The sequence below is a fragment of the Pan paniscus genome, chromosome 3 (assembly GCF_029289425.2).
Source record: "Pan paniscus chromosome 3, NHGRI_mPanPan1-v2.0_pri, whole genome shotgun sequence".
In the NCBI taxonomy this organism is placed as follows: Eukaryota; Metazoa; Chordata; class Mammalia; order Primates; family Hominidae; genus Pan; species Pan paniscus.
The window spans coordinates 166,633,956-166,655,119 of record NC_073252.2 but is presented as its reverse complement, the minus strand read 5'-3'; the positions used below and the strand labels follow the sequence as shown (position 1 = coordinate 166,655,119).

At 40.3% G+C, this 21,164-nt stretch overlaps 1 protein-coding gene and 1 non-coding gene across 4 annotated transcripts in view; both read right to left on the bottom strand.

The window, feature by feature from the left end:
* The window catches only part of PALLD (palladin, cytoskeletal associated protein), a 423,408-nt gene that overhangs the window by 41,981 nt on the left and 360,263 nt on the right, over nt 1-21,164 (bottom strand). For all 3 annotated transcript variants that reach the window (XM_063603981.1, XM_034959389.3, XM_034959390.3), the window contains one exon: nt 7,969-8,640. In XM_063603981.1, coding sequence (XP_063460051.1) covers nt 7,969-8,640 — 672 coding nt within the window. The remainder of the gene's footprint in view (nt 1-7,968; nt 8,641-21,164) is intronic.
* On the bottom strand, nt 906-1,010 carry LOC112439631 (U6 spliceosomal RNA). The gene has a single exon (XR_003027889.3). It is a non-coding gene; the product is annotated as a U6 spliceosomal RNA (small nuclear RNA).

Below are 21,164 nucleotides of genomic sequence, written 5' to 3'. Positions count from 1 at the left end.
CCCAGCCAAAAGATATTTTAAAATGTCTAATAGTGATTAGACAAATATTTATTGAGCATCTAGTAGGGCCCAGTACTAGGCCAATACATTAATACAAACCCTGTTAAGCCTAGAAAAAAAGAGTTGGTTTCTAAGGTAAGTGATTGTTAATGCCTGATGACATCATGGAATTCTATGTATTAAGATTTTATGCATAAAAATGAAAATATATTAAAAAAACCAAAAGCTTCATCATGATAGTCTCAACACTAATAGTTTTTGCTTCTTAGTACATTTAATTCAAATTAGTATATTGAAGAACTGTAACATTAATTGCTTATATCTTCCTTTACTGATCTTTCTTATCTGTTTTTCCACAAAGAAAAATAAGAGAAAATTAGAATTTGGACTAATTTATGTTTGTACCTACATACATAGGTGGTGATGGGAACTGTAGGTTCTTTACCCAAATAGTTAGGTCCTGGAAGAGGACAATTTATAGCAATGGTGACACATGCATTATTTGGTGCCTTGTAGATAGCAGGTACAAATGCTTGCCTTCCTAGTTGGAATGAACATCACAATCTACTACACAGTTTATATTGCATTCATCCTTGAAGGCTATGAAAATTAGATCCTGAACTTAGAGTTTGCTGTTAGGCCACCTCTGCCTCCTACTAAAATGAATGTGTCCAGCCTATCAAAGATTCTCTTCAACAAGCATGAGCTCCATGACATATTACATTGCAAATCTGACTTTTTGCAAATGTACGTGGCTGGAGACATGCCAATCTTAGAAGTCAGTGCTTGAAATTGAAACTTGAGGGGGAATAAGAAAAGATTCCAGTGGGCAATTATTTACAACGATTAATATTTGAACATTTTTAACTTACAAAAATGGCAGTTTCATAGAGGCCATATGGTTTAAAAATACAGAGTACTTCATGACTTTGTGTGTCATCCTTGCACAGAGGCCATGCTAATCTTCTCTGTATCATTCCAATTTTAGTATTCACACTGCCAAAGCAAGCACTCAACATTATTTAAGTGAGATGGCAAAGACCCCCCCACATCCTAAAGGATGGTCCTTGATCACAAAGGCTAATAACCAAGTTGGGGAATAAGTTAAGGAGCAACCATGTGGTACCAATTCTAGATGCAATGGGAATAAAAAAGAAACAGAAAACAGTGCTGGCTAGAATGACTGCAGAAGACTCCATGAAAGAGGCAAGTTATAAGCCCTTGAAAGATGACAAGGATGTAGATAAGTAGAGTGGAGAAGAAGAAGAAATTCAGAGTCAGCGTGAATAAAGAAACAGACGTGAGAACCTGTTTTTTTGTTTGTTTTGTTTTAACCACTTAAAAGCTGTGTGGTTTGGGCTAGTGACCTAATGACCATATGTCTCAGTTTCCTCCTTTGTAAAATGTGGGTATTAACAGCTTGTATCTGATGCGATCACTGGGTAAACTACATGAACTAATGTGTACTAAACACTTAGAACAGCGCCTGGTGTAGTAAGAGTGGATCTGAAGTGGCAAACAGAAAATATTCAGCATGGAAGTAAGTCACAGAGACAAGATTGGCTGAGATAAACAGAATGGAAGAGGGGAAGGAGTTTAAAAAGATGCCAAGAATTCTTGACCAGAATTTACAAGAATGTGCAAATAACCCTTACTGATTGCCTTCTCAGTGTTCAACTCTGTTCTAGGTGCTAGAAATACAATGTTGAACTAGGTCACAATAGTTAGAAAAATTGTATTTTTATGGTGGATATGGCAGAAAGAGATAAGAGAAAAGAATGGAAGGCAAGACATATCAGGAGGTGGTAAACGCAATGAAAGGACAGAAGTATGAGTAGATGACTGTATCAGACAGTGTGGTCCATCAGACTTCTGAGGAGGTGACTCTACAGTGGTGGCCTAAACCATAGGAAGTGGCTGGCTATGTGAGACCTACAGGGAGAGCTTGGCAGTGCAGAGGTCCTGTGACCAGAACCAGCCTGGCAGGGCCAGCTGATGGGCACTGTGAACCCTGAGGAAAGAGGTATGGAATACAGTTTTCTCACACTTATTCTAATATGGAACCTCTTCTCTTTTTCAGAGCATCTCACTGGACTAACGTAATTCAGAAACACTTTACAAAATTAAAAGTTGAGGACAGGGTTTAGGGGTAGCATGCAAGGTGAGAGTTACAAATAAAAGTGGAGTATTTTGAAAGGGGAGGCATGAGGAAAGAAAAGCAATTATAAGTTTTGAGGCAAAAATTTGGCTACTGAGTTTGTTTTCCTATAAAACTAATGCTATGTTAGAGTTTAATGTAAGATGGTTGTAGTTCTGCTCCCTGAAGTGGCACCTTCTTTTGATAAATGAAGGGTAGCAACTCATTAGGAAATAAAAAGAGTGGTGACAAAGAGATGATCTCCTTTTTTTTTTGATGGTTTGCACAATTAAAAAAAAAATAGTATTCAAAGTTAGTAGTTACCAAAACCAGAACTCTTCACAAAAATCCATACTCAAAGGCAAACCTTAACCAATAAACAATTTGTAACAGGCCTCCTGCACTAAATACTTCATTGTATACACACTCAGCCCAACTGTACAAAAAACATTACTGATCTGTTTACTCTGGCTTTAACAGTAAGTCATTTGTCATTTAAAAACAATATTCATGTGGTTGGGATAAAAACATCTAAACATATACACAAGCGTCTGGAAGGTAAAATTTTCCAGATTCAATCACCACCAAATCCCAAGAGGTCTCTTTTTTTGGCTACTGAATAATCTTGAAAGCATCCTTCCCTTGATATGCTATTGCAGGTCAATTCTGTGAGCAGATTTCAGAAACTCAAATTTCCAGAGCACAATATTGATTGGAGAGATAAGGTACCAGAATCAACCAGAGAATTTAACTATTACAAGTCCTCTTATTCTACTCTTCTCACATTCAGTGAAATCTGATGGTAACTAAATTCCACAAAATTTCAGAGTGAGCAAACTCATTAACATGTTGGCATTTAAATATCACTTATATTCAAGAATGTAATGTATTAATATATAAAAGAGCCCAAGATATACAAACTGAGCTTTTGTATATCAATTCTGTTTTCCTTTTACTGAATTTTATGGTAAAGCAAAGGCTGTTAAAGTACAAAAAATGGGTACCTTAAGCTCATATTTAAAGGAAAATAGATAACTTTATTGTAATATCAAATTCTCCTCACATTATATTTTGGGTTCTTTAAAAAAGAAAATGACAAAGGCACGTGGGTTACTTTTTTTTTTTTTTTTTTTTTTTGAGACAGAGTTTTGCTCTGTCACCAGGCTGGAATGCAATGGCGCAATCTCAGCTCACTGCAACCTCCACCCACTGTGTTCAAGCGATTCCCCTGCCTCAGCCCTCCCGAGTAGCTGGGACTACAGGCGCACACCACCATGCCCGGCTAATTTTTTGTATTTTAGTAGAGATGGTGCTTCACCATGTTGGTCAGGGTGATCTGGATCTCCTGACCTCGTGATCCGCTGGCTTCGGGTTACTTCTGTTCATTCATTCTGTACAACTTGGTACACAGCCGTACAGGTCTGATTTTGAGCTGCCCCAGGGGCAGAGACATTTCAACAGAATAACCCAGTCGCAGCAGATCCTGGAGGCCTTGCCTACTAATTTGTTGGTAAATACTTGCCCAGGATTGGATACAACTTGATAAGATACTGGACCCTAATGAGCCCAGTAATAACACCTCCAACCCCTTCAGGTCAGAGAATGAAAAGCCCCCCACTATCTGTTTCCTGAAAAATAGGAGAAAGATAGGTATGATGAGATGTCTGCAAAGTACATTGCGGCTTGTATCTGTTGGATTCCTTTTCACTGGTTACTATCTAACCACGGTCTTGACTTGAAAACTGGTGAAAATGCCCTGTGTCATGAATCTTAAAGTACAGTTAAATTTGTTACAAAGTTTTCCTTGACTCGGGGATTCTGATTTGCTGCTTCTACAACAGTTTTCTTTAATCAAGAAATGTTAGACATTAGAGTTATTCGAGATGAACCTAAGTCACGCTATTCTCTCCTTGCTCAGGCATTTCTTCCAGAACCCTGGGAAATCCCATCACCTCTTGAGTAACAATGATGACAGTGTCCCCACCTACCCGTTTCCTATCAGGGAGAAAGAGAGCGACAATGAGATAATGTCCGTAAGGAGCTGTGGGCCTATATAATAAAAGCTGTCATTAATACATCTGTATAAAAGCTCTTATTGACACATGCTCTTCTTTGTGACAAACATGGGGCAACATTTCAAACCAAAGTCCTGCTTATATAAAACAGGTAGTTAAGAGCATACAACATTGTGGCACTGTGGCTATGTGGCACTCCCTTATGAGCACAGATTCCAAGAATGTGAAGATGGCAAAAGAAACAGTGCCAGTCTGGTTCCAGGGATGGGTCTGATCTGATTCACCCTTCAGACTTAGTATGGCCGCTCAGAGACCAGCAGAGCAGAACTGCCACACTATGCCTGTCGGCACTGCCAAATCTTCTGGGTTTCTTCTATGTCTTAGGGCTGATTTACTATGTGGAGAAACATGGTTACAGCAATGGAGGCTGTAACACCAACTTACCAGCAATAGTGAGGGGACTAGAATACATTAATTTTATAAAAGTGCAAACAGATTTCTCTCTAAGGCATGCTCTCCTTACTGCCTCCATCTAAAAGAGTTTGTCAACTTAATATTTGTATCTGTCGACAGCTTTGTGCAGGGCAATATTTTGCCAGTGCCCCCAGTAAATTTGGGGAAGATGTAGCATAAAGGAAGAAAGGCATTTGAGGAACTGTATGTATAGAAGTTCCCCAGACCACAGTCAACCTCTCTCCGGCTCACAGAACAGCATGCAGTTGGTTGACTGCGGTCTGGGGAACTTCTATACATACAGTTCCTCAAATGCCTTTCTTCCCCAAATTTACTGTCTTTTGCCTCGGCTTTGTGGTTTATCACTGACATCCGTGACCTTTGTTCCCTGCTTTGACCTCTGCTACCCAAACATATGAGAAACAGAACCTTATCTCCACCGACTGTTTAGAAACTTAGTACTTACTAACCTTCCTGTCTACAGATGAAAATAAGAACAGTGTGAAACAAACAGAATAAAACAGCAAGTATACAAGTATGATTAAGCAAACTAAGAGAGACTGGACACAGTGGCTCAGGCCTGTAATCCCAGCACTTTGAGAGGCCAAGGCAGGCGGATCACCTGAGGTCAGAAGTTTGAAACCAGCCTGGCCATCATGGTGAAACCCCATCTCTACTAAAAATACAAAAACTAGACGGGCGTGATGGCTCACACCTGTAATCCCAGCTATTTAGGTGGCTGAGGCATGAATTGTTGGAACCCAGAGGTGGAGGTGGCAGTGAGCTGCAATTGCACCACTGCATTCCAGCCTGGACAACAGAACAAGACTGTCTCAGAAAAAAAAAGAAAAGAAAAGAAAACTAAGATATTGGAAATTTATATTTAAGATTTTGGTAAAACAAGGCAAGTGAAAAAAACCTAATGAATTTCTACTTCATTGCGTTACATATAATCAATCAATTTGTTGGTACTTGATATATATGGCAAAACCATCCAGCTAAAGAAATAACACTTATAAGTGAAACTGAATATATACATCTTATGATAACTTGGCAGTTCCTGCAAGTTCCAGGATGCCAAAGTCATGGCAGCCCTGATAGGGACACTCAATCTTTGGCAAATTATTTGGATATTATGATAAACAAAAATAGTAACATTTTTGTTTTTAATTCAGAATGCAAATGACAGATCCCATAGTATGCCAGAGGAAAAACATGTTTCAAAAGACACATTTATCAAACCAAAATAATGAATTCTTCAAGTGTGCGTGATTTAGCAACAGGAAAATTCCTTGAGGACAAAACGGTAACCACATAATAATGGCTTACTGAGCAGGCATGGAGCTAAAAATCTGTAGTCTGGTATTGCCACTTCGATGTCACAGCACTTCACTATCTTTGGGTACAGTTTTCCATGACCACAAAATCGGCACGACTTCTCCATTAATTTTTAAGAAATGGCAGGAACGACTGGACTCTTGTGGTAACAATTATAAGCTATTTTGACTCCATAAAATGAGTCACTGTGATAGATGGTGACAAGAAGCAAGTGCTCCTGTTACTTGAGGTAAGCCATTAAAACTTGCTTATCTTAAGAAGGTTTCAAAGTCACTGATCAGCACAAACTGCTGTTTCTACTAAAAATGATAAATGGCACAATCATCACCACCTTTGAAAAACGAATCTTTGATCAAATTCTATAAGAGAAATATTAGAACAGATTATTTACACAGTACTCCTCTTCCTGGGAAGCAAGACTTGGTACCCTTTTAATGAGAGAGGATGAAAAAGTGTCATGCAACAAACTCTGGCTCTTTGGGTCTCTCTAACAGCTTCTTTGTACCAAGATAATACACTTCCTTTTCTAACAGCTAAATAAAAGCTCAAAGAGAAAAAACAAGGGAGAAGGACAAAGGTTCTCCTCAGACAAGTTGCCTGACAACTTTCAACAGAAGTCCATTATCACATCATTACTATATTTGGCTCCTTTTTTGGACTTGTTTCTTTACATATTCATTGGACTGTGTTTCGCCCAATAAGGATTTGAGAAGAAGCCAGATTTCAAATTAATGTAATCAACATTTAGGAAGTGCCCAACAAAAGAAGCATTGCTAACTGAAGCTGCCTGGTGCACCTTTGTCGAGGCCCGACATAGCAATGCTTGCCTTTAAGGTGGCATTAGTGTATCCTAGCAATGGAACACTTTTATAGATGAATGAAAATAACTTGAATTCTAAGATCTTCTCCTTTTTACTGTTTAGTAGAGTTCCTTCTTTTTCTCTCTGAACAATAGTATGCTTCTGGCAAACTCTGAAGTAGGATTTCAGAAGGAAGAGTTGAGATATGGGTGCTGGCTTAACCTTTGCGAGCACTTCCTCATTTTTGAAATCTTCAGTAAAATGAGTAAGTACTAGCATTTACTCATTTTACTCTTCAACCAAACATGCCAAACACCTGTACTGTATTTTTTTGAGGATTTTACTGTACTTCTGTAGGTGTTACTTATCCTCAAAGATTTTCCATTTTAAAGACCTCATAGGGCTACCACATCATCACTGTGATGTAAAGAGAGACATATTAGATCACCTGCAAACAGAAAGAGATAGAGGAGGCATGTAATGTATCTCGAGATCACAGGCCAGGGACAAAACTGGCATCATAATTTCTCCACTAGGTTGCATACACCCCCATTTATCTACATCAAAACATAAAGACATTTACATGCTTTTGCCCCCTTCCAGTCAATCACTAGATTTACACAAAGGCTTATTTCTTAAATCTGTTAATTAAGGTTTTTCAAAAACACTAAGTATATACTTAATAACCAAACTCCTTCACATCCATTGTAATGCTGGCATGAAATATTATAATAAAACACATAGTTTGGTGGTGAGAGCATGGATTCGTGTCTCGGTTTAGTGGCTATGTGACCCTGGGCAATTTATTTAACTCCTAGACTCCTCAGTACTTTAACTGGGGCAATGCTACCTCTTAGGAATGTTGTATCAAATGAAATAATACATGTGAGTTGCTTAGCACAGTGCTCAATAAATGATAGCTAAGCTCCCCCCCGTCATAATGATTAAGAGAGGGCACTGCATAGATTTTGAATAGTTCCTGATGAGAATCTCATATTAATTCAGACGAAAAAGTTCTGATTTTGATAATGTTAAGGGGCTACGCAAGAATCACTGAGTCAAATTGCCGTTAAGAATTTTTACATCGCACGGAGAGAAATGTGTGAAATGTTACTGGGGCGCTCTGGGTTGCAGGCTGATGGGAGCGCGTGTATGGAGATGTGGGAGTCCCAGGGCGACCCGAGGCGGAGGGGCAGGGAAGTGGAGGACCGCGGCGGTTACTCACGCGGGGGTGACACCCTTGGGCAGCCCCAGGGCGTTGACGGCCGCCGGCGGCGGCTGCGAGGGCAGCAGAGCGCTGAGGAAGGCCGCGGGCGTCTGGCTGTGGCCGAAGCGGGTGGCAGGCGACGAGCAGTGGGACGCCTGCCCCGGGCTCGGGAGCGGCGGTGGTGGCGGCGGCAGTGGGAACACGTCGGGCACCGGGAAGGCAGCCGTGGGGCTGAAGACCGGGGGCGGCGGGGGCGGGGGCGACGGCGAGGAGGAGCCCCACGGGGCCTCGGGCTCAGCGCCGAAGGGCTGCGCGAAGGGCGGCACGGGGGCGCGGCCGAACTGCCTCGGCGTCGGGGACATGGGCGACGGGAGGCTGGACGAGCTGGGGCTGGAGGCCGGCGTGCCGTGGCCCGACGCGGGCCCGAGGTTCTGCGCGGCGATGAACTGCTTGGGGCGCGCGTAGTTGAAGGAGCCGGAGGACTGCATGGCGGGGGCGGAGCGGGAGGCCAGCGCGCTCATGGGCTCCGGGGACGCGGGCGGCGTGCAGGCCGCGAGCTCGGGGAAGGCGGGCGGCGGCGGGAAGGGGGGCGAGGGCGGCGCGCTGCGCGGGGCTGGCGGAGGCTGGCGAGCGCCGGCCTCCTGCTCCAGTCGGATTTGGTTCTGGAGTTGCTGGATCTTCAGAGGGTCCCTGCGGGGAGAAAGAGAAGTGACACCTTCAGAGACGGAACGGCCAGGAACGTGTATTCCAGGAGTGAGCTCAGCTTGTGAGCATCGCTTGGCACTTAGGCCAGCTGCAGAGAACACCCAGGTAACGGGCACACGTTAGCAGCCCCAAGTGTGGGGCCAGCAGTTCATTCTGGACCAAGCGCTAAGTCAGTGAAGTATGCTCGCCCATTTCACTCTCGTTTAAGTTTCACATAAGGTGATCCCAACCAGTTTACAAATCCTGATGGAAATTTTGTCTGACTTCCAGGAGCCATATTTTGTTTTTAACGGATCAAGAAATATTAAGAGAAAAACGTTTCGACATCAATTCTCAGTCCTCTCATTCGTAGCCAATTTTTGGTAAAAGAATTCTATCAAAATGAGAAAGTTAAAAGCAAAAAAACACTTGGTTGAAGTTATATTTGGCAGATTTAGGTTAGTCCAATTTGCCTATTTCAGTGCTGTCAACTCTACATTCAATAAATACCACAGGTGGATTTTTTAAAAAATTTACTTTAATCTCTACATTTGTCCCCTAAGAAAGTCTTCATGCAAAATTTTAGTAGTAAACTGAATTGCGAATTTCTTACACAAACCTTAATACACATTGATATTGTATGTTATTTCAAACACATGTAAACAAGTGACTTCTATAACAGGTAGGTGTCCAATAAACAATAGCAAACATTTTGTAATGATGTATATTTAATTCCCCAAATATTTACCATTGAGAAGAGATAGTTCAAATTTTTATTTCTGAAATAAGAGTAAGCAGCTAGCAATGATCTAATATCTCACTCTTTTACTCAAAAACTTTGCTGTACATCCAGGATGTTTTCCTTTATTCACATGAGGTAAACATAGGGACCAATAACTGTCAAAAGAAACTTCAACAGAAGGTGGCACTGTAACAAGCAGATAAAACAAGTATCTATGAATAGACAATAAACCTTTTAAAACTAAAAATCAGACCCCAAAACTTTCTTATCCATAGGCAAAAATCAAGCCTTCAGAGACTCAGCAATACAAAGAATTGAAGTGGCCAATAAAAAGTGAAAAAATATCTAGGTCTTTTCTCAAGTATCATGAGCTGTGGGAACATCAGCAAGTTCTAAACTCTGTCCTGTGTCTTCTGTTCCCTTCTATAATTATCCAGTAAAGTGATTACACTTAAGTCCATGAGAAGACAAAGACACACTTTCTTGGGAACTGAAAGGTGTAATGAGGAGATGGTTCTATGTTCTCAATATGTACAGAGCATCAAATACTTGAACAGCAAAGAACTTTGTGGGGTCCTATTGAACTTGAGTGTTTTAAAAGTAGGCATGTCACTGCTGGGATTCACCACTGCCCTGAAGTTCCAGATGTCTGTGTGGTTTGGGTAGACTGTCCAGCACATGTGCTCTGGCATTCATGCATTTAGAACTGGCCCAGGAATAGAACTCATAAAAACCACCCACTAGCTCTAAAATCCATTATCCAGCACTCTCCATTCCGAGTCCCCAAATGCTTCATCTCCCTGCCTTTGCTGTCTCTCTTACATTTCCTCACTAGGGCAGCATGCATCCCAGTCCCAGGATGTTTATCAACACTCTTCCACACCCTTCAGCTGACCTCTGCATCTGGATTAGAAGCCATCTGTGTGGCTCTCCTCAAAGGCGCTGCTCCCCTACTCTGTCCCCACCTGGGCTCACAATGGCCAAAGCCACAGCTGTGTTTTAAGTATTTTAGGCTTGGCCTGGCATCAGCAAATTGCTGTGTGTGGTGGCTCTGCTGAAGTAGCTACAGACATCATATCACGCTCTGTACCTGATGTGAGGATTCCCTGGCCCCAGAATTAGGGAGTGACTCTTGAGAGCCAGTATTCAAAGAAACCAGGGCAGGAAAGCCCAGACCAGGACTATATTGGTTCTCAACTTCTCCATGGGTCAGCTTATTCATTCGGGCATTAAAAAGAACCATCATGTTTGCTAACCCAAGTGGGCTTAAAGCTGTGGAAGCGCTAACTTTAGTATGAAGTGACAGTTTAAGAAATTATTAACGTAGCATTTCACAAGAAATGAATGGGCATTCTAGTGATTTGGCTGCTAGTATATACTGTAGTGAAGAACTTTACTAGTGTTTTGACTTCCCCATTTTTAAGTGGTTCAGTGAGGCATCAAGAATATAATATGCAGGGACTGGAGGGGGTGGGGAAAAGGAGCGCAAAAACATTTATTTTGAATTTTAAAGTGTCTGACTTTATTTCTGTGCAAATGATAATCTTTTAAATACTTGAGTTAAATGGATTTCATATCTAGACTGTGATGTGATGAAATGCACAATTTTACCATTTTCTTCTTCCTCATTAAGCTATTTTTAGAAAAGTTGATTTTCACAGAGATAAAAAGGCCGAAAGAATGAAAGGTACCAGAAAGGCAAGGTTGCCTATAGCTTTTGGAAATTACTTAGAAGTTATTTGTCATAAGAAATTCATTACTTCTTTAGTTTCTCCGTTTTTTTTCTGCTGTCTTTTCTCTGAAAACATGAAACTGAACTTTTTGGAAATACTATGTATTTCCAAATAGTATGTATTTCCATATAGTATGACAAGTTAAGCATTCTAGATAGCCCTAGTTGCAAATGTACTTTGAGTGTCATTTGTTTAAATCTTTGGTCTTGCACAAGTAATCCATCAAATTTCTCCCAGCTTCTTTTTTCCCCTCTCTCCTCCATACCCCTAATTCAAAAAATCTAAGCGATTCCCCACTGTTGCCCATCCTTCAATTCTAAAAGTTTTGATACTGAAGGAAAGGGGACCGTCTAGACCTGTCACAGTCCACTTACACATGGGAAGACTGGTTTTAAGTAACACTCAAGGCCACAGAGCAAGTTACCTGCAGAGCCGGGTTAGAACCTGTGTCTGTCCCTGCTCTTTACACTACTTCAGGCATGTAACACATAAAAGGACCCTGACCTTCAATGTGACTTAAAAAAAAAAAAATCTGTGGCTATATTTTCCTTCTGAGGACTTTATTCACTTTTATACCTTACTGCAGCTGTAACATCCAGGGCCTTTAGGATCTGAATCATCAGTTAAGGTTTTAAATACATATTTAAGAATATATTTAAGAATATCTGACTTCAAACTTGATTTCATGCTAACTCAATAGATTCCCCTCATACATTATAGAAAATAACTCCTCTACCCCAGTGGTTTGCAGAAAGCTTTCAACAAGAATAATTTTACAGATGGTTGGATGGGGCAAAGATTTAGATTTGACAGAGATAAGGAGAGGTGTATGACCCAATTTATTTTCTAATTCAGTCATCTCTCCTACCACTAGATTAAATCAAGTTCAGAAAAAGTTAACCACACTAAAAACACTGTCCCAAGTGGCAGAATGGTACATGACAAAAAGGGCTAGAGTCACAGTTAGATCGAGCTGGCTTGGAACCCCAGCTCAGCCGGCTACTAGCTTGTGGGGTCATTGTGAGAATTAAATGGGCACAGTGCCTGGTTCAGAGTATGAGCTCAATAAATTATCTTTCATAGCAGAAGAGAATCATGTCAATTCTGGTTACTTTACAAACCAGACCTTTTAAAACAGGAACAATGTTTTACTTATTGCAGGGGATGTTTCTCTTCACCTATGTCCATTGCAAGTGGCTGGCAGGGGAACAGCAGTGGCAGGTGGGCAGATGGGGAACTGGAGATGGGGCTGTCATGAGACCAGCTAAGATGGCTGGTTTCAGCACTGCTCCTCCGCCTTCTCCTCGTCACGAAGCCATAGGGCACTTATCACGTGTCTAGCACTGGAGACACACACCAACCCTAGGAGGCAGGGATGGTTATCCCCATTTAAAAAATTCACCATCAGTTAGTGAGGTCAAGTAATGTGTCCAAGGGCAGAACCTGGATGTGAAGGGCTGGCTGGCTTAGAAAGCCTGGTGCCACATCATTCTCTATGGAGTGCTCAGTAAACAAAAAAGGTTTGTTAAAATGTTGGCTATTATTACTACATATCACTTTTTCTCTGGGAAACTGCAACCCAAGTTTAAAATAAATGATGTGAAAGTAAACTTCTGGAAAACAACTTTTATGTAAATTGGAAATTCCTGGTATGTCTCTCTGGAGCAATATCTGGATTGCAAGTAATTTATCCCCTGCTCGTAATAAAGATGGGGTATTCGTAATTGTCTAGAAAAACTCTTGAGATCACAAAGCTGAAAAACATTTGTGATCTATGAATAAATATGCTGTTGGTTTATATGCTTTCTTTAATATTTGATTGTGTGACAGAAGCCATTGTATGAAGAGTTGCAAGACTGCACCCTCTGAACCATAAGCTCCTCTGGTCCTGATATTTATAAGCACTTTAAAAGTAAGGAGGGTAACTTTCGGCATCCTCACAGCACCTGGCCAAACACTAAACATGGTGGACTCATCACTGTCAATGACCACAATGATATAAATTTCTTACTGCAATTCTGTACCCCATTGGGTTCATCAGGCATATTCAGTAGGACATTCCTATACTAGGATGGTCCCATATTGGACTGGGAAATCTTAAGAATTTTCAAATGAAGGTAGGTAAGTGAATTAGGGGTAAGCTGGTAGGTGTTTCCACAATATATTCCCATCTGGCTAAGATTAGCTCAGTATCATATGCATGAGACTTCAATGTATCAATTCTGGGAATGTATAAAATAGAAAATAAAACCCCTACAAGGGCTTCCCACTCAGGTAGTACGGATTCAGTTCCATCTATAACTTTATTATAGTAATGCTTCAATTGTCTTTTAGAATTCTATTACTCAGAGCTCAATTGATATCTTCATATCACAGAAGCTAGGTCCACTGCATGAAGGTCAATATCTAACAACTTGATTTGTTTAGCACTAACTTATGATTGCCCCTTAGGAAAAGGTATATAAATCCCAATCTTAAGAATGATCATTTATTTACACAGTAAGGATTAATAAAAGACAAATGAGAATGTATTGCACTGGGCTTATGGGAGGTTGTGAGTGCAAAAATAATTCAAATACAATTCCCCTAAGGTTGGGGGAGAAGGCAGGGATAAAAATCTGGATTTTCTACAAAGTACCATAAACAAAAAAATGCTAGAATTAAATTAAAATTGATTACTGCTTGGGATTATGTATAAGTTTAAAATGTATTGCAAAAGGACATAGGTTTCTTTACAAAGCCCTATTTTTTGACCTTTAATGCATTCTGAACCTTTTGTAAATTGTGCTGACTTTCCAAACAAAGCCAGAACTGAACACAATTATGGAGGAGGGCTCAAGGGAGAAGTGACCTGAGTGAAATCAGCACATGACTTGAGTCTCTTTTAGAGAGACTTTTCCTTTGTACTTAGAATAAGAGCCATATTTGGCTCTGCCACAGAAAAACAGTAGCTTTGTATGTCTTAATGCATAAAGTTGATCTCTATTTGAAGTCATTCCATGTACCGATAGAGAGAGAGAGAAGGAGCAACTGATGACCAATTCCTAATCCTCCTGGGAACTTCTCTGGAATATCAAAGGATGGCTGAGTCTCTCATGTAACATGAAGAATAGGAATGGGAGGTAGGGGAGATGGTGCTCTTCAAGGGTCAGTAGCAATGTGAACTGTTTCTCATAAGTTGACTCCTGCCGCTGGCTCCCAGATGTAGAGATGTCTCATCTAGGAGGTCTGTGGAGATCCAACTCTCTGTGGGGTAAATGGTCACTTTGGCTCTGAGAGGGCTGCAGGATGTGGTCCAAAGAATTTATAGCCCCACCAGAAGAGCAGGATTTGTAGCCTGACATAAATTGCATATGATAAGGGACAGGCTTTGCCAGTGCCTGCAGTTGTGATGTGCCTGAGGAATCTAACACAGAATGCTGGCGCTTCAGTCCCAGCCTCTTTTTGGGGGAGGAATCCGAAGTCAGCTTCTAAAAGAGTTGACTCTGCATCACAGTTAAATGCCCAAAATGATTTTCATTTCTACTGATGCAAAGGCCAGTGAAAACAGCAGGAAGATATTAGTTGATTCTTATAAAAACTATGCTAATTTAGTGGACATTAAAATGAATTAATACCGACTGTTCCTAATAGAAAATGTTTGGTTTCAATTCTTAACATAGACAAAGTACATTTTTGAAGAAAAATCTGTTTTTCAACCTTTTTTTTTTTCAATGCTTGAAGCAAAATCAGTGATCTCATTTCTAATTGAAATACCAAGGAAAAGCTCCCTGTGAGACAGATGTTGAGAAACTTTAAGGTCTTAAGTATAAAATTTCTCTGAGATTTTGAAGAATTAGGGAAGAAAGGACAGACAGATATTTCACTTTCTGTCTTCCAACGAAATGACGAATTTGGCATATTTTAAGGTTTCATATGGTTAATGTTTCCCCAACTTTTCATTTTCATTCATTACACAATGGCTGGTACCATCCCTTGTGTCAGTCCCATCACAGCTTATGCTTGCTGGGTTGAATACATCCAAAACAGTGGTATGCAGTCAGTATTTATAAGAGTCGATTACTACTAAGGGCAGAGTGTCATCTCTTTCCAAACAAATAACCATTATCTACTCCCCAAATGGCTTTACAAAAAGTAGCAATCCTCCCACTTCACTGAGCCCTCCATTTTCAGTATCTTCCTCTTTACTCACAGGGAAGCCACTCAATAAATATCTGTTGAATTGAAGTTAAATCCCTAGATTTCTATACAATGTAAAACTCCCGGTTCCATCAAGCTCTACGGCATTCAGCAACACACAGTTGCATTTTCCTAAGAGAGTATTCTTAGAAATAAAGCCACTATCATGCAGGTTATTTACAAGTAAAAACATGGAGTCAGCCCAGTAGAGAAACATTCAGATAGTGTGGCTCCTGCTCTGCCACGTTCTGTTTATGACTTTGGATATTTTATTTATCCTTTCTGGGGTAGTTTTTCAACTTTAAGGTCCTAATAAACGTTTAGATTTTATGACCTGTCCTCTTTAGCCCTGTAAGATTTAAATATTATAAAGAACCTGATTTCAAAGAAACTGGTAAACTTGGACAACTAAACAAGTCCAAGTATGGTACTTATTTGTGTGTGTGCATATATTAACCTTATGCATATGCTGTTTTCACACCTATTTCAACTGTTTTTGAAAAACGTATATATCAGTTTTTGGAAAACAGAAGAAGATTTTAAAGGCATTCGAGAGGCAGATAAAAACAATTCCATGGTAAATCTTACAAAAGGAAGAATATTCTGTGAATAATCTGTTCTGTGAATATTCTGTCAACTAACTAGCTAACGTCAATTGCATTTTTTTCTTAAGACAGATATACCTATAGATAAATTCTACCCAGATCAAGACAAAAATAGCTTTTAGGTTTTGTGTGTCTCAAAATAATTTCCATGGGGCTAGAGTTGGATGTGGTTCTGCTATAATGCTTTCCCTTAAAGGAAACATGGAAACTATTTCAGTGGTAAGTGGCCAATGTTCTGTTAATAACCCTTTCCCCTCTTTCTGCCACAACTCTTTTGGATGTTTTGGCTTTGGCATTTCATTCAAATATGAAGATAGGGTTGTGCTATGCTCAGCAGTCCCATGGCTTTTCTCTGCCTTCATTCTTGGTATCTCTGCAGCCTCTGACAGTGGGCTCACCCACTCCATCTTTCTTGAAGCACTCTTCTCCCTTGACATCACTAACAACTCTCCTTGTTCTCCTACTTCTGGGACTGTGCCTTACTTCCTTCACTGGTTCTCCATCTCTCTAAATATGGGTACCTTACCAAGATCTAAACTTTACGCTCCTCTTTGCACAAGGAGTCAGTCAGCTGCATCACTCTCACTCCCTGATCTCTCTAACCCAGCCCTCAGTCCTGAATTCCATTATCCACTTCCATGTAACATAAATGTGCTACTTCACTTCAAACTTATGTCTAGACAGAGCTCCTCTCACCCTGATCTAACTTGTCTCCCTAAAATAATATCTGATATTTAAGATACCCATAATTTGGCCTCAAACAGTCCTAACAATCTTATCTCCAACTAATGCTGCTGTATCTCTACCTTTTCATTCTTCTAAGTTTGTTACTCTTATTGTTCCCCAAACCCATTTTGAGTTTTCCTTCCTGTTGGCCTCTTCTCATGCACTGCCCTCTTTCGGAGGGCCACCCCCACCAATTTCTCTCCATCCACTGTCTTCATCCTTTTGTCCCCATTTCAATGCCCATTTCTTCTTGAAGCCCTCCCTAGAAACATCTAGCAGTTCTTACTCTCTCCTCCATACTACTCCAGCCCACAAGGCTGGCACGGCACTGTCAGTTTGGCAGTGGCATTATCATCTCACACACCAGCCCAGATCGCCCAGAGCCAGATGTGTTCTATCTTCTTGATTATTACAGTGCTTTGCACATAGATGTCACTTACTACCTGTAAAAAGATTGCCAGGCATCCTTTTGTGTGGAATACAGGAAAGGGAAACGCATCTTCTAATAAAGGAGATATATATGTATCAGAACTCTTATAGTAACAGTACTTATATATTTCTGGCTTGTTAGTATCCAAAATGTGAAACTCCCAAACCCGAATGAGAGCGTTTCTGAACCTGATAATGCAGCTCCTAATCTGGCATCTGTGAGGCGCTCCATCATGTTCCAGGCAGTGGCAGCCTGTACCAGTGCCCATTTTCCATTTTATTTGGTTATCAGTCAAAAACGCAGTAAGTTTATGTTTACCTTGAAGAGAAGTGCCTCGGGGATATTTTCAGTACTTGGTGAGAACTTCAGTCATCTCTAGGCAGTTCTTTTCTTTGATAGGACCCATTCTTCCCATCCCTGCACTGTTCTACAGCCACTTTTTCAAAACATAGACTGTATCCTGAGATAACAAAGTTGGTCCCTATACAGAGAGAGGAAACAGTTCCCTTGTGTGTCCATTGTGTAGTGTAGCAAGTCATAAAAGACCGGACAGAGTGTTTCTAACAAGGCCACATTGAGTGCCTGTGTTGGGGCTAGAAGCTAAAGCACTGATGTCTGCCTGGAACATCACACTGATGTCTGTATTCATTTTTCAAGTGTTGTGAAGTACTGCCAGGAATCGCTTATGGCTGATACTAAGTTAAAGAATGTGTAGGTGGAGGTCATGCTTTATTTCTGGAAGGAGAATGAGGCCAATGGTTGAATGCATGGCAGTAAGCATTCATACAAGCAAGTAATGACTCACTAGTAGGTGGAGAATTGAATGAGTTTCTTCTTAAAGTCAATTTCCTGAAACTCCAAGTGTGGCAGACATCTGTTTTTATTCTCTACCATTCTTTCATCTGGTAATAGCACTCCTCCCTCCCTTTACAGATACGCTTCTACCCTATTCCTTGTGGGTCTGCCAGTCACAATCCTCTTGCCCTTGGTTGCAGGGTAAGCATGTGATCCAGGACTAGTCAACTGGTATATGGCTTCAGCAAATTATCCAAGGATAAGTATATAATCCAGGTCAGGCCAGGCCAAGCAGGGCCTTTCCCTGGGACTTTTCATACTGAAGATGGCAGGGAAATGTGTCTAAAAGGATAGAATCACCTAGAGTTCCTGGCCATCATGGAAGGGTCTACAAAAAGGAAGCCAGTACATAAAAAGCAGCCAATTCCTTATATAAAAGAAAAAGGGAGAGACGCAGTTAAAATTGGAATACTATTATAGCCGCTGGATCCAGATAACCTGCAGACCAGTTTTATCTCAGAATTTTTTTTTCTTTTTTTTTTTTCTCTTCACTTAAATTAGTTCAAATGGTCTCTTAACACTTTTTAGAAAGTGGCCTTGGAAACCAACAAGTCCAATATCCTTATTTTACGATATGTAGATGGAGACACAGGGAGATCAAGAAATTGCTGTTATCAGCTGGTTGGTACCAAAGGCCCAACAAGAACATCTTGCTGGTACGAACAATACAAAAATTAACCTAATAGCACTGTCGGAAGTTGATGAATCAATAAATGGATGAATTCATATATTGTTCATAAACTTGTGAAAGAAACCACCAGAAGGGCTAAAAACAAATAGTTTAAAGTGTTCACCTCTGGAAAGTAAGACTAGAATGAGGTGGAGGGGGGACATCTTTTATTTTTGCATTTTATACTCTTCTATACTATTTGACTGTTTTTAGCTATGTGCATATAAAAAGTATAGTGGTTAAAAAGACTCTTAAAACATACAACTCCATAAGTTTGTAACTTAAAAGAAGGCCTTAGACAGTAACAAAATATCCTGGAGGCCTGAGAAGGGTATCCATTCATCCATTTCCTGTGTTTAAAGCCACCAGGGGAGGCCTTTTCCAAATAATTTCATCAAGCATGACTATTGCTACTACTACTGCCAGCACCAACAGCGTCACCACATCTAGTGATGAGAGCTAACTGCTATAGAGCACTTACTATGTACCAAACACCATTTTAAGCACTTTTCCATCTAAACTCATTTAATTTTTACAAAAACCCGAGGAGAGAGGCCACTTTTATTATCTCCATTTTACAGATGAAGAAATTGAGGCACAAAGATATATAGTAAGTTGTCCAAGATTATGCAGCTGGAAAGAAGTGGAGACGGGATTTAAACTGAGGAGCTCTGGCTCATGACCATGACATTACCATGTCTCTAACCAAAGCACCACGACTTACCTTATATTTACCATGTGCAATGCGACTTCCTCAGACACAGAGGACCTTTCTGATTTGGGCTCCACTCAAGACTATGGCTCTAAGTCTGCCCCTCCTATCCCCTATTTCTTTGTTATTGAGATACAGATATTGCAATGGCACCCAAAACAGCTATAGAGACAGCCGGGCTATGTCCTGAACACATTCCATGCATATAATGTTAGGTAGTTATGTCTCATATGCTAGACTTAAAAACATTTATTGGAAAAACTATAAGAATGTACAAAGCAACCTGGAAGAGCTGACTTTGAGACTAAGAAATGAAATTTGCTTCCAGAATTTCTTACTTCAGTGTAAGTACCATCAACTAGCATTCATTATATTGAGAAACTAATGAATGGTTGGTCTCTACTAAACAAACATCATGTGTTTACAGCTAAATATTGTATATCCAAAATGTGAACAGGAAGATGAAACCAATTGATAAAGGTTCTTACTTCACATTTTCCAAGTATAGTATTAATTCAAATTTCTGAGAAAAATCAAGAGACATATATCACATAAGGGCAATAAATACTACCATAGAATTTCATGGTATGGAAGTTCCTACATACTTATGGTTCTGTCCCACTCTCCTTTTTGAACACAATGTTTGTGGTAGAAAAAAATAAATACAAAAAGAATCATTTCCAAAATAATTGGATTTGAATTCTTAAAAATAGTTTGGTATTTACTTATGTGTTTGTTCATGAATGACACAGGGTCTTGCTCTGTCACCCAGGCTGGAGTAAAGTGGTGTCATCTTGGCTCACTGCAGCCTCAAACTCCTGGGCTCAAGTGATCCTTCTGCCTCAGCCTCATGAGCAGCTGGAACTACTGGTGTGTGCCACCACATCCAGTGGAATTTATTTATTTATTTTTTTTAGTAGAGACAGGGTCTTACTATGTTGCCCAGGCTCAAGCAGTCCTCCCACCTTGGCCTCCCCAAGTGCTGGGATTACAGGTGTGAGCCACCACACATGGCCTAAATAGCTTTGTTTTTAAATCACCGACAGCCCTTTTTTAGCATCTGCTGCCACTGGGCTACTTAGTACTTTCCCGGGTAGAAGTGACTGTGCCACCAATTTTCTGTGTGGCCTTCACTAAATCATTCTCGGTCTTTCTTTCATATCTTTGCAGTATAGTTGGATTATTTTTAAATAGTCCCCTTTAAATATTTTTAAAATGTGCCCATGCTATAAATTCATTCTTTAGTCTTTCAAGATTGTACATTTGAACATCTTAATATCACTAATATTACTCATCTGTTATGCTGTTCCATCTCTTGAGATACTGTATCACTAAATGTGATACAATTTAGAAACATTATATCACATGGTGAACAACACTATAAAGACCACTTTCCAAATTTCTATTAACATAGGCCTATAACTGAAGAACTAAACATTTTTGAATAAATAATGTTGCCAATAACATTTTCTACATATTTTGGTCTTGCAATCAATGTGAGGAATGCACAGTTGGATCTGGATACTCAGAGCAATTTATTTCCTCTTACAAGTCTACCATTGATAGTTTAAATGCTAATGGCCAAGATATACAAGCCAAAGGGTCCGTGGTGTGAATGCAGGGCTTGCCTGATCACCAGACTCCCTTCCCAACCTCTCCTCTAAAGAAGGAGAAAGTTCTTGAAAAAGCTCAAAAATGCATTTTGGCAAGCACAAGAGATGCAGCCTAGCAGCATGAATTAAGAGACTTGTGACTGTGGAAAAGAACTGTAAATTTTAAATGGCTTTGGCCCTTCATAGCTTTTGACCAGCTGACCTTGACATTCCTTAGAGGCCAAAGGATGAGATGCAGTGAAGACAGTGCTGCCTAGCCATTTCC